The sequence below is a fragment of the Lagenorhynchus albirostris genome, chromosome 5 (assembly GCF_949774975.1).
Source record: "Lagenorhynchus albirostris chromosome 5, mLagAlb1.1, whole genome shotgun sequence".
Classification (NCBI taxonomy): Eukaryota; Metazoa; Chordata; class Mammalia; order Artiodactyla; family Delphinidae; genus Lagenorhynchus; species Lagenorhynchus albirostris.
The window spans coordinates 49,972,716-49,986,309 of record NC_083099.1 but is presented as its reverse complement, the minus strand read 5'-3'; the positions used below and the strand labels follow the sequence as shown (position 1 = coordinate 49,986,309).

The 13,594-nt window shown below is 41.3% G+C and overlaps 1 protein-coding gene across 1 annotated transcript in view; it reads left to right on the top strand.

Annotated features, from left to right (window-relative positions):
- The window catches only part of SLC7A14 (solute carrier family 7 member 14), a 67,260-nt gene that overhangs the window by 22,023 nt on the left and 31,643 nt on the right, over positions 1-13,594 (top strand). The window contains exons 2-3 of the mRNA XM_060149226.1: positions 6,009-6,245; positions 8,015-8,232. Of these exons, the coding sequence (XP_060005209.1) occupies positions 6,009-6,245; positions 8,015-8,232 (455 nt within the window). The remainder of the gene's footprint in view (positions 1-6,008; positions 6,246-8,014; positions 8,233-13,594) is intronic.

Below are 13,594 nucleotides of genomic sequence, written 5' to 3'. Positions count from 1 at the left end.
GGACTTTAACACCTCACTTACACCAATGGAAATCATCCAGAGAGAATATTAATAAGGAAACACAAGCTTTAAATGGCACAATAGACCAGATAGGTTTAATTGCTATTTATAGGACATTCCATCCAGAAACAGCAGATTACACTTTCTTCTCAAGTGCGCACGGAACATTCTCCAGAACGATCACATCTTGGGTCACAAATCAAGCCTCAGTAAATATAAGAAAATTGAAATCATATCATCTTTTCTGACCAAAACGCTATGAGATTAGAAATCAATTACAGGGAAAAAACTGTAAAAAACACAAACACATGGAGGCTAAACAATACATTACTAAATAACCAAGACATCACTGAAGAAATCAGAGAAGAAATCAAAAAATACCTAGAGACAAATGACAATGAAAACACGATGATCCAACACCTATGACATGCAGCAAAAGCAGTTCTAAGAGGGAAGTTTATAGCTATACAAGCCTACCTCAAGAAACAAGAAAAACCTCAAATAAACAATCTAACCTTACACCTAAAGGAACTAGAGAAAGAAGAACAAACAAAACCCAAAGTTAGTAGAAGGAAAGAAATCATAAAGATCACAGCAGAAATAAATGAAATAGAAACAAAGAAAACAATAGCAAAGAACAATAAAACTAAAAGCTGGTTCTTTGAGAAGACAAACAAAATTGATAAACCATTAGCCAGACTCGTCAAGAAAAAGAGGGCGAGGACTCAAATCAATAAAATTAGAAATGAAAAAGGAGAAGTGACAACAGACACCACAGAAATACAAAGCATCCTAAGAGACTACTACAAGCAACTCTATGCCAATAAAATGGACAACCTGGAAGAAATGGACAAATTCTTAGAAAACTATAGCCTTCCAAGACTGAACCAGGAAGAAATAGAAAATATGAACAGACCAATCACAAGTAATGAAATTGAAACTGTGATTGAAGATCTTCTAACAAACAAAAGTCCAGGACCAGATGGCTTCACAGGTGAATTCTATCACACATTTAGAGAAGAGCTAACACCCATCCTTCTCAAACTCTTCCAAAAAATCGTGGCCGAAGGAACACTCCCAAACTCATTCTATGAGGCCACCATCACCCTGATACCAAAACAAGACAAAGATACTACAAAAAAAGAAAATTACAGACCAATATCACTGATGATTATAGATGCAAAAATCCTCAACAAACTACTATCAAACAGAATCCAACAACACATTAAAAGGATCATACACCATGATCAAGTGGGATTTATCCCAGAGAGCAAGGATTCTTCAATATACGCAAATCAAACAATGTGATACACCATATTAACAAACTGAAGAATAAAAACCATATGATCATCTCAATAGATGCAGAAAAAGCTTTTGACAAAATTCAACACCCATTTATGATAAAAACTCTCCAGAAAGTGGGCATAGAGGGAACCTACTTCAACATAATAAAGGCCATATACAACAAACCCACAGCAAACATCATTCTCAATGGTGAAAAACTGAAAGCATTTCCTCTAAGATCAGGAACAAGACAAGGTTGTTCACTCTCACCACTGTTATTCAACATAGTTTTGGAAGTCCTAGCCACAGCAATCAGAGAAGAAAAAGAAATAAAAGGAATACAAATTGGAAAAGAAGAAGTAAAACTGTCACTGTTTGCAGATCACATGATACTATACATAGAGAATCCTAAAGATGTCACCAGAAAACTACTAGAGCTAATCAATGGATATGGTAAAGTTTCAGGATACAAAATTAATGCACAGAAATCACTTGCATTCCTATACACTAACAATGAAAACTCAGAAAGAGAAATCAAGGAAACACTCCCATTTACCACTGAAACCAAAATAAAATACCTAGGAATAAACCTACCTAGGGAGACAAAAGACCTGTATGCAGAAAACTATAGGACACTGGTGAAAGAAATCAAAGATGATACCAACAAATGGAGAGATATACCATGTTCTTGGATTGGAAGAATCAATATTGTGAACTGACTATACTACCCAAAGCAATCTACAGATTCAATGCAATCTCTATCAAATTACCAATGGCATTTTTTATGGAACTAGAACAAAAAATCTTAAAATTTGTATGGAGACACAAAAGACCCCGAATAGCCAAAGCAGTCTTGAGGGAAAAAAAAACGGAGCGGGAGGAATCAGACTCCCTGACTTCAGACTATACTACAGAGCTACAGTAATCAAGACAATATGGTACTGGCACAAAAACAGAAATATAGATCAATGGAACAGGGTAGAAAGTCCAGAGATAAAGCCACGCACCTATGGTCAACTAATCTATGACAAAGGAGGCAAGGATATACAATGGAGAAAAGACAGTCTCTTCAATAAGTTGTGCTGGGAAAACTGGAGGGCTACATGTGAAAGAATGAAATTAGAACACTCCCTAACACCATACACAAAAATAAACTCAAAATGGATTACAGACCTAAATGTAAGACTGGGCACTATAAAACTATTAGAGGAAGACATAGGAAGAACACTCTTTGACATAAATCACAGCAAGATATTTTTTGATCCACCTCCTAGAGTAATGGAAATAAAAATAAACAAATGGGACCTAATGAAATTTAAAAGCTTTTGCAAAGCAAAGGAAACTGCAAACAAGACGAAAAGACAACCCTCAGAATGGGAGAAAATATTTGCAAATGAATCAATGGACAAAGGATTAATCTCCAAAATATATAAACAGCTCATGCAGCTCAATATTAAAAAAGCAAACAACCCAATCCAAAAATGGGCAGAAGACCTAAACAGACATGTCTCCAAAGAAGACATACAGATGGCCAAGAGGCACATGAAAAGCTGCTCAACATCACTAATTATTAGAGGAATGCAAATCAAAACTACAATGAGGTATCACCTCACACCAGTTAGAATGGGCATCATCGGAAAATCTACAAACAACAAATGCTGGAGAGGGTGTGGAGAAAAGGGAACCCTCTTGCACTGTTGGTAGGAATGTAAATTGATACAGCCACTATGGAGAACAGTATGGAGGTTCCTTAAAGAACTAAAAATAGAATTACCATATGACCCAGCAATCCCACTACTGGGCATATACCCAGAAAAACCATAATTCAAAAAGACATATGCACCCCAATGTTCATTGCAGCACTATTTACAATAGCCAGGTCGTGGTAGCAACCTAAATGCCCATCGACAGACGAATGGATAAAGAAGATGTGCTACATATATACAATGGAATATTACTCAGCCATAAAAAGGAACAAAATTGGGTCATTTGTAGAGATGTGGATGGATCTAGAGACTGTCATACAGAGTGAAGTAAGTGAGAAAGAGAAAAATAAATATCGTATATTAATGCATATATGTGGAACCTAGAAAATGGTACAGATGAACCGGTTTGCAGGGCAGAAATAGGGACAGAGATGTAGAGAACAAACGTATGGACACCAAGGGGGGAATGTGGCGGGGGTGGGGTTGTGTGCTGAATGGGAGATTGGGATTGACATGTATACACTGATGTGTATAAAATGGATGACTAATAAGAAAAAATAAATAAACATAAAAAAAGAATTATTGGGTAAAAATGTGGATCCTGCACTACAGAGATTAAGTTAGTTACCTCCTAAGCCCTTCCTTACACTGCACTTAAAAAGAAACCTACTCTATGTGCAAACTCACCTCCCTTCAGGAGAAAAGAACACTTAAGTTACACAAGTCCGCCAAGCATCCAAGAAAATATCACCAGGTCTCACACTCAGCACTTACACACTCTATATTTTCCTTATAGAGTTCCCCAGGCCTTCCTTCTGACACCACTTCCTCTTAATTTTAGACTCACCCTAACAATTTAAACATCAGGTGTTGGAGGCAGCAATTTAGAATAGGAGGAGGTCAGACTGCTCCATGTAAGCCTTGTGACAGCAACAAGAAGAAACAACTGAGAGTCTGACCTCCAGGAAGTGGATGAAAACTATTTTACAAAGTGGAGGGAAGGGGGATGACATAGAAACTCAAACTCAAAATGGCCTAGGCCATTCAAGGTAGGGACAAACAGCTTTGCTAGCCTTGAGAGCATCTCCATAATACAGGACAATACAGTAACTAATGTAAAAGAAAATTATGTTCAATATATTTTGTAGCAAAATTCCATATAACAATAGAATCTTAGATTGTCAGAATAGAAAGACACTTAAGACAGCATCCCAGCCTAATTCCTTTACTTTACAAGGAAGGAAACAACGTACAGGGGTACACAGGTCCAAGGTAGAGTCAAGACAAGAGGGCAGCCCAGCTGGTCCAGTGCTCCTTCCACATGGACGCCCTGACACTGATGCCACTGAGTGGACGGAAAAGAGACAGTGCATCACATTTAATCATTCATTGTGTCCATGTTTTTGACATCTCTCTTTTTGCTTCCTTGCATTGATTTTACTCCCTTCAAAAGGAGAAGAGGGCTTCCCTGGTGGCGCAGTGGTTGAGAGTCCGCCTGCCGATGCAGGGGACATGGGTTCGTGCCCCAGTCCGGGAAGATCCCACATGCCACGGAGCGGCTGGGCCCGTGAGCCATGGCCGCTGAGCCTGCGCGTCCGGAGCCTGTGCTCCGCAACGGGAGAGGCCACAGCAGTGAGAGGCCCGCGTACCGCCAAAAAAAAAAAAAAAAGGAAAAGAAACTTGTTCTCTTTAGTCACAAAAGAGTGAACAACTTTTCCCTGATTTGTGATGAGAGAACCCCAAGGTTGGCTCTTAACAAATTTGGGACTGAAAGTAAAGTTTACTTTGAGTTCCCTTCTACCTCCTCCTATATCCCATTCCTGGTGTGTTTCCTCCAAGCTGTCTTATGTCTGTCCTTCCACTTGGTACCCCACCCACTGGCCCCAAATCCAGAGTTCCTAGTACAGTGTAGAATAGTCTCCCAACTTCCAGAAGTTTGGTGTATTCCCTGTCTCTTTCTAATTTGATCTCTAATTCTATAAAACAAAAAAATAAGGCAATATACCAGTGTTTCTCAAATATAAGTGGGGAGCTTGTTAAAATGCAGATTCCTGGTCTCCATCTCCCGAAACTACAATTCAACAGATGACTCTGGTGGAAGGTGGCCCTGACCCACTTTGGAAAACACATGACTTCTGCTTGCCTCTCCAGCCTCGGACCCTCCCAGTCCCCCCAGGCACATCCCACTCCACCCAAAGCTTCATACTGTCTCTCCCCACCATGTCTTTGCCTCATGTTCCACCTTCTGAGTGCAGTTAATTCCTCCGTATACCTCAGAAACAGCTGAGGCACATGTATCTCTGCTCCCCTTGTTCCTGTACGTCTCTGGATTGTTGAGCTTATACAGCCTACGACGTGAGCTGATTTCCTGGTATAGCTCCCCTTGAAGGCAGGGCCCTGCCTTACTTGTCTTTTTTTAGTCCCAGCACTTGGCACCTTCCCAAGCACACAGTAGGCACTCTAAAAGTGTTCATTAAATTATCTTTTGTATGTGCTAAATTTCCTAGCTAATAACTAGTCAGTTATTTATATTTGCATTGTTATCACCCACCCACCCGCCAGTATAGTACAGGATTTTCGAGGGTCGCTTGAGGCATCACTCTCAAATGAGGAACACCTTTTGTAACAGGTAAAAATGAAAGAGAAGAATGCTAGCATAACCTAACCCTGCTGCCATCAATTGTGGGGTCATAATGAGTTAGATCCATGTTCACTCGGGATATCTTGACACCTAAGGAACAACGACAGAGGCACATACAATAACCGGGAGTTTTCCTAATGAAAAAGATCAGCTTCTAATAGTTCCTTAGAATTAGTTCTGGCATTCATTCAGGTTAAAAAGTTTTCCAGAAGTGAAGCTGGAACACATTAGAACTTTGAATTGATTCATTTATATAAAATTTTGCCTATTTGTTCTAAGATCCCAGAGATTTCCAGTATTTTCTACCCAAGATGGTTAACCACCAGAAGTTTAGCTCATCTCCTGAAATCCATCATCCATGTGTGTGTCCCATGCAGGTGTCTGCTATGCAGAGTTTGGAGTCCGCGTCCCCAAGACCACCGGGTCGGCCTACACCTACAGCTATGTCACCGTCGGGGAGTTTGTGGCGTTTTTCATCGGCTGGAACCTGATCCTGGAGTACCTGATTGGCACCGCGGCCGGCGCCAGCGCTCTGAGCAGCATGTTTGACTCACTGGCCAACCACACGGTCAGCCGCCGGATGGCAGACAGCGTGGGGACCCTCAACGGCCTGGGTGAGACTGCCACAGACTCTAACCCCAACATGCAAACTTGCTGAGCCAAATAAATGGGTTCCTCTTTCAGGATGCAATTTGGCAAAATGTATCCAGGGCCTTAATACATCTTTTGCCAAGTAATTCCCCTCTGAATCTATCCTAAGGAAATTATTCTAGCTTCCATAAAAGCTTTATATGAAAAGATGTTCATCACAGCCTTATTTATAATAACAAAACATTAGAAACAGCTTAAATATTCTACAGTGATTACATGAACTAGGGCAGCATATTATAGAGCTAGCAATTAAAAGGAAGACCAGGAAGACTGCTGTAATAGCATGGAGTATGTTTTTGATGCGATGCTGTATGACAAAGGATACAAACTGGACGTGCATCATGTTAATAACTATATAAAAATAAAACTAATATAGGAAAAAGAACTATAAGGAACTTCTCCAGTGGTTTCCTTAGAACATTTTAAAAATTTTTCATAAATAAGCAGGCATTAATTTTTAAATAAGAAAATATATTTCTAAAAGAAACAGAATGGATGAGTAACCGAAATGAGTGAATACTAAATAATCAGAAGCTCATGTAACAAATACCTTGACACTTCAGGCTCTGAGCCCCACTTACCACACACTTTCCATCCTGATGTCTGACTATTCCTTTACATTCAAGGGAAGCTAAACAGTAGTTGAGGAGGCTTTGGGGTCTTGCCCCAGAACTTCCAGGGACTAATTCAGGGGCTGCATGCAAGTCATTTGACTTTCGTGCCCCTATCTCAGAAGAACTGACCAAAATGCTGAGCACCTAGATACCAGGAGAAGATAAAAAATATGAAGACCACATTTTCTCAGTATAATGATTTCATAGAATCTTAGGTCTGAAAGTGTCCTCCAAAATCAGGTAGCCCGCCCTTTCACTTTACAGATGAGGTCCGGAGAAAGGACGCACTTGCCCAAGGCCACACAGCTGGTCACAGGCAAGAGTTCAGCTGAAATCCAGGAGCGTGACTGCGGAGGCAGTGCCGTCTCCATTCTATAGAGGGCAGGAGTCCACTAGCCAACAGACAAGACCAAAAAAGGCGGGGCATGTTCCCCGGCCATCTTCTCCGCAACCACATTCACTCAAATGGAAAGAACACCCTTCTTCCAATAAGTTTCAAAGACACGTATTTCTAAATTTGCTAACAAAGAGAAATTTATGGACTATAAACTAAACAACAATGAAGATAAAACAGTTCAAATAACATGTCAGATCCATATATACATCTGAATGTCCTGGGACAGTCCTGACTTTGGATGTTTCATGCGATGGTTCCATAGGCACTGCTGTAATTGTCATATCATGTGTCCCAATTTTTGGTTCAGGATATTAGGCCGGGACAGTCCTGACTTTGGATGTTTCATGCGATGGTTCCATAGGCACTGCTGTAATTGTCATATCATGTGTCCCAATTTTTGGTTCAGGATATTAGGCCGCCTCACCTATATACCAAAACCTTCCCATTTGCAAATAGACACCTGTGGACCACAGTGGAGGCGAACACACACACACACACACACACACACACACACACACACACACACACACACACACACACACACACACACACACACACACACACACACACACACACACACACACACACACACACACACACAGAGTTCCTTCTCCCTCCGTAACAAACTGACCACCTTTCTCTGAGCTGAGTGCAGATGCACCGGGGTAGGCCTGGGATTTTTTCTCCCTGGACAATATTAGCTCATGTCTTTCCACTCTAGGGAAAGGAAAACAATCATACCCGGACCTTCTGGCTTTGGTGATCGCAGTCATCGTCACCATCATTGTCGCACTGGGGGTGAAGAATTCTGTGGGCTTCAACAACGTACTCAATGTGCTGAACCTGGCAGTGTGGGTGTTCATCATGATTGCAGGCTTCTTCTTCATCAATGGGAAATACTGGTCTGAGGGCCAGTTCTTGCCCCACGGCTGGTCAGGGGTGAGTTCATTCCTAAATCCCAGTGTACCTGTTGCACGCTCTGCCTTCCACCCTGTGACAGTCTGAGACATACTTTCAAGAAAATGCTGCTTGTCTCATAACCTTCATGGCACTCTTTTCATCACCTTTTATCTGAATTTAATTGGAATGCTCTGAAGAAGAGGTTCTTTTTATTTATTTGTTTCACAAACATTTGAGATCCTATTTTATGTGGAAAACAATAATAGACTTGAAGTTTTGGTCACTTGCAATATACCTAATATTACGTTAAGTGCTCTGCATATAATATCTCATTTAACCTTCCTAATAACCTTGCAAGGAGGATATTTACATTCTGGTCTTACAGATGGAAAAAACTCGCACTCAGAGGGGTCAAATGACTTGCTATTAAGCACACAGTGTAAGTGCCCAAGTCAGGACCCAAAGCCAGGACTGTCTGACTCCATAGCCTGTACATAAACAGCTCAGTCCTACAGAATCTCTCTACAGTCTATTCAGACAGTCCGTAAATATACAAGGCAGTAAAGGAGGCCGGGAGAGTGGGCAGGTGAGGAAAGCATGAGTGTTGCCTGTATGGAAAAAGAAAAGAACAGTTTTCAAATCTAATCCCAACATTTGACCCAAGGTGGAGAGCTCTGCTGGGGTCTGAGAGCAGAGAAGCCCACCTGGTGTGGTCTGTGGGTTGGCAAGAGAGTGCGCTGGACCAAAAGGACATTTTCAGATCTTATCCCTGTGACCTGATGGTGTGGTTTATGCTAAAGAAAGATGGGAAGGTCCGAGTGGCAAATTCTTTATACTGAGAAGTACTAGTTCTAAGTCGCACCTGGATTCTTTCTCTAGCACGACTAAAAATGCTTACTTTATGGATTTATTGGTAAAATTCACCAGCTCATTCTTCTTTTTTTCAAATAGTAGAATATAAATCAGAGAATTTTGAGTTAGAAGGGATCACAGAGGTCACCTGGTCCCATCCCCTCACTTAACAGGTAAATAAACTGAGGCTGGGAGAGGCACACCCACCTAGAATCAGTGACAGAAGCAAGTCCAGGATTCCACCAGTTTTGCTTTTGTAGATTTTGCTTACACTGGTTTTCCTCCAAGAGGTCCAGGGACCAGAAATAGCTCTTGGAGAACACTCAAAATAACTTCTGTGTATTCTAAACCATGCCACGCTGTTCAATGCAGAGAAACAAGCAAGGAAGCAATTTAAGCCAAGATTTCTAGTCTTCTGCTTATCAGTAAGAATTCTGCAGAGTTCATCCCTCCCTCTTGAAGTGAATAAATCCTAAAACTGGTTAAAACCAGAAGAAGAGACAAAGAAACACTGTTAACCCCATTCTGGATTCCCAAGTCTATATTTTCTTATGATACAAATCGTTCCCTTCCTATCAAATAAGAAAACAACAAATTGTAATAATGAAAAACAAAGAATGTTTTCCCAGAACTCAACTGCATTTTCATCATAGCACATGAAAATGTTCTCACCATTTTCTTAACAATGTAAGAAATTACTGGGTCATGGACCTACTACAAGACTTTGGCCAACAGTTAACTTCTGTGCTTTCAGGTTTTCTCATCTATCAAGTGGTAAAACTAATGACAACCAAATGTTTGCAAAAAAAGAATAAAATCTTAGATGTTTTTAAGTGCACATTGTGAGGTTAGCAACAGCGATCATGACAGGAGGAAGGAGTTAGAATTTACCCACTACCTGCTGGGTGCCCAGCATTCTGCTCTATGAATATTATCTCACTCTTAAAACAAAACTTCAAAGCAGGTGCTGCTATCCCCAACTTACAAATAGAGAATTCAAGGCTCAGAGAAGCTGGGTAACTTGCCTAAAGTCATTTAGCTAGTCGGTGCCAGGACTGAAATTCCCACCCAGGTGTGTGGCTCCAAAGTCCCTTCTACTACACTGAGTGCCTTATGTATGATGACCCCTCCCTTCTGAGCCTTCTTTAAAAAAAAGTAAGAATGTAATTAATCTGACATGTCACATTTTCATTTCCTTTAAGCCTTCACAAAGTCTTGGGGTCTTGGAGCTAGAAGGAGCATTAAGATGGGGGTATAGTTAAGCCGGCCCAGGCCAAATGTGCATTTTTACTAAGACATCATATCAAAGCAATTTGAAAACTCTTCTTAATTACTCAGATGTTTAATTTTCAAAATCTCCCTAAGAACTTATCTAAACGGCACACACTGTAGTCTAGGCCCCATGTGAAGACTGGAAATAGTCAATATCTTCTGTGTAAATACCCTTTGCCCATGCTGAAGAAGATGAACCAGTCTTTTAGCTCTTCCTTTTGTGCTTTGTTCTGGGGGGATCTCCTCTCCCTGCTCAGGGGCTCCACATCCTTCCTCAGTCAGGAGCTGCCTCATCACGGAAGGAGCTAAGCAAGCTAGGCTTAGGGGCTTCCCATTTACCCAATCCCAGGTCTCACTAGCTTCTACAGCAAGAAAAGAAAATTGGAAATCAAGGCATAAAAAAGAAAGGAAGGATGCCATCCCTAACAATTTTTTCCTTATGACATACTCTTTCATACACACTTTTCATTTAATCTTCACCACAGCCTTGCAAGATAAGTACAATGATCTCCAGGTTTACATCAAAATAACTGAAGTTTAGAAAAGTTAAGATCACAGATCTAGACTGTTATAGAGTTGAAATTCAATCCCAGTCCTAGATGAGCCGAAGCCCTTATTTACTCCATTACGCCCAGGTTTGCACGCATCGCACCAACTGTCTTTTTTGGCACCTTTGGCCACTGACCTCACTCCAACCCAAACGTGCTACCTGAAGTAGGCTTGTCACTGGTCACCAAAAAAGCTTGGCTGGGATTTTGGATTTTTCACTGCAAATCCATATTCCCTGCAAGAAATTCAAATGTATGTCCTAGTGGCTGTGCCTAAAAACATCATCTGAGCACAAAGGACAGCCCAGTGTGAAGATGATGCTGACTCATCCTCTCTGCTGTCTGCCTGGCCTTGGATTTCTGCGTTGTACATTTCCTCCACAGCCGACTGCCCAGACCTGTTCTTTCTTGACTTTGGTTTCAGGTTGCTTTTCCAGTCCAGCAAGGCCAGTCTGAATATGGAGGCTATTTTTTAAGATCTGACACCTTCTCATGAGCATGTCATCCACCAAGTGAATAAACACACTCCCTGCTCTGTCATCTGACAATTGTCAACAAAATCGAGCTGCCTACTTGGCAGCTTCATGAACTTCTTCACTCCTTAAGGAAATTCTGACCCACCCCGACAAGGGAACTAGTGCAGAGTTCCAGTCCACTTTCTTCTTCAATCCTTTTAGGTAGGACGGGATGGAGGAAACCACTGTGGACAGAGTGGTTGATAAGGATACCATTACATGACTTGAAACACAACTTTCAAGGACTCTGAAAGAGTTAAAGAGCAATCCATCCTCTGGCCATGGACCCCTCAGAAGCCTACTCTTTCCCTGCTCCAACAACTTCCTTCCAAAGAAAATAGCATAAGGAATGGTTTACTCACTTACAGGTTCTGGGTCAAATGCTTCTTTGGTCTTGAAGAGCTTAAGAACAACAAACACTTTTTTTCCCTATATCAAGTAACTGCTGGCCCTCAGCTGAACCCCCGCTTCCATCTGTAATTCCTCAGCTCTTGAACATTGTTGGATGCGTATTCGCTATATGTTATTTGTTCTCGATGCTATCTTATGGTTTCTCTTTAACCAAATAAGACACTCTACCAGCACAAATAGCTCCCAGGAAAATGGTTCAGAGCAAGTATTTGTGGGGAATGCTGACAGCCTCCAAACAAAGGAAAACCTGTTTCCCATGTCTCCACATCTGAATCCACTTGTTGGAACGTATTAGCACATTCCACTGTTGCTGTGGACAGGCTGCTAATAGATCTGGAGCATGAGGGTGGAAGGAAATGCTGTTAAAGTTGGAGTTTTGTCTTGTGACCTTGAGAGTGAATTATAAAAATGTGCCTAATTATCTCCTAGGCACATCTGGCAGACACGCCAAGGCAGAATACAGAGAGCTGCCGCATCCTAATGCCTCTCAAATATCAGCAAGGCACGAGGGCCAGCGTTTAGGGATCCCAGACGCTGAGTAGCAGGCCAGCAATGACATTCTTTTGTCAACTAATTAAGCAGCGGCCCGCCAGCAACTGAGGGACGTGCTGTTTCCCCACAAACCTCTGTAGAGGGAAGGAGCCATCTGGATCGCCTGGCTGAGCAGCTACACCAGGTGGACTTTGGAAGACAATTTCCATTAATGTCATCAAATAAAAATCAATATTGGTTTTTTTATTTATATAAAACATTAAAGGAAAGTTAGGATAAAGTACAGATGAACCCAGAAACACACACACACACACACACACACTTCACCCACCAATTTAATTCACAGATGCTCACCCCTAGGTACCACACACATTCTTTCATGCATGGAAGTGTATCCTAATCGTAAATACCAGAGGCCGGATCTGAGATCTGGGTAGAGTGAAGTGGAAAGCAGTTTTAGTGGGTATTTGGGTAGAGACACACCCAAACACAGTTTCATTTCGTGGTTCTTTTGTATTTACCAGAAATTATTTGCTTACAAGGAAGAAAAACTTACTCAAACTAACTCAGGTAAAAAGGTGACCCTATTTGCTAATTGTGTTATCTTTTCTTACATAATCTGTTTATTTAATCTATATCTTGTTAGGCCAGAGTCTGTTTGATCTTGGCAGATGCGCTGATTTTTCCCTATTTGCCCACAGTCCCCAGATCCATTCTCTACCCCTCATGCTCTGTTCTGTGCTCCAGAAGACCCCCTGCTGGTTGCTTCCTGTTGGGTTTAGCCAATGGGAGATATCATCAGATCAGAAGGTGAGAAGAGAACAAGGCCAGGGTATTTCTTCCTCACTTCTTCCCAGCCCTGACCCCTAGAGTGCCTTCACTGAAATCATTCATTTGAACCATCTGAGTTAAATTCCGTGTCCTGCCTATCGCAGTAGAACCTCCAGATGTCCCACCTTTGATCTGTTTAGTCTTTCTTCAACCATAATTTCTTTCTAGTTCTACACATGCAAGTTCAGGCTAACAGATATTCTCTTTGCAAACTTATTCTCTCTCTTCCCAACTTGATCATAGTTAATTTTCTGGTATCTAATCATTATCAGTAATTGCCATCCATTCTTTCATTCATCTGGGAAATAGTAGCATCCGTGTTTTACAAACAATATAGATATTTATTAATCTTGTTCAGTTTGTTACCACAGTCAAGGTAGCATTTCGGATCGTGCAGTGTCCTCTAGACTCCAAGCCCCAGGAAGTCAAGCTCAGAGTGCTTTTTGCACATAACTGCATCCACATTACCAAGCACAGTTC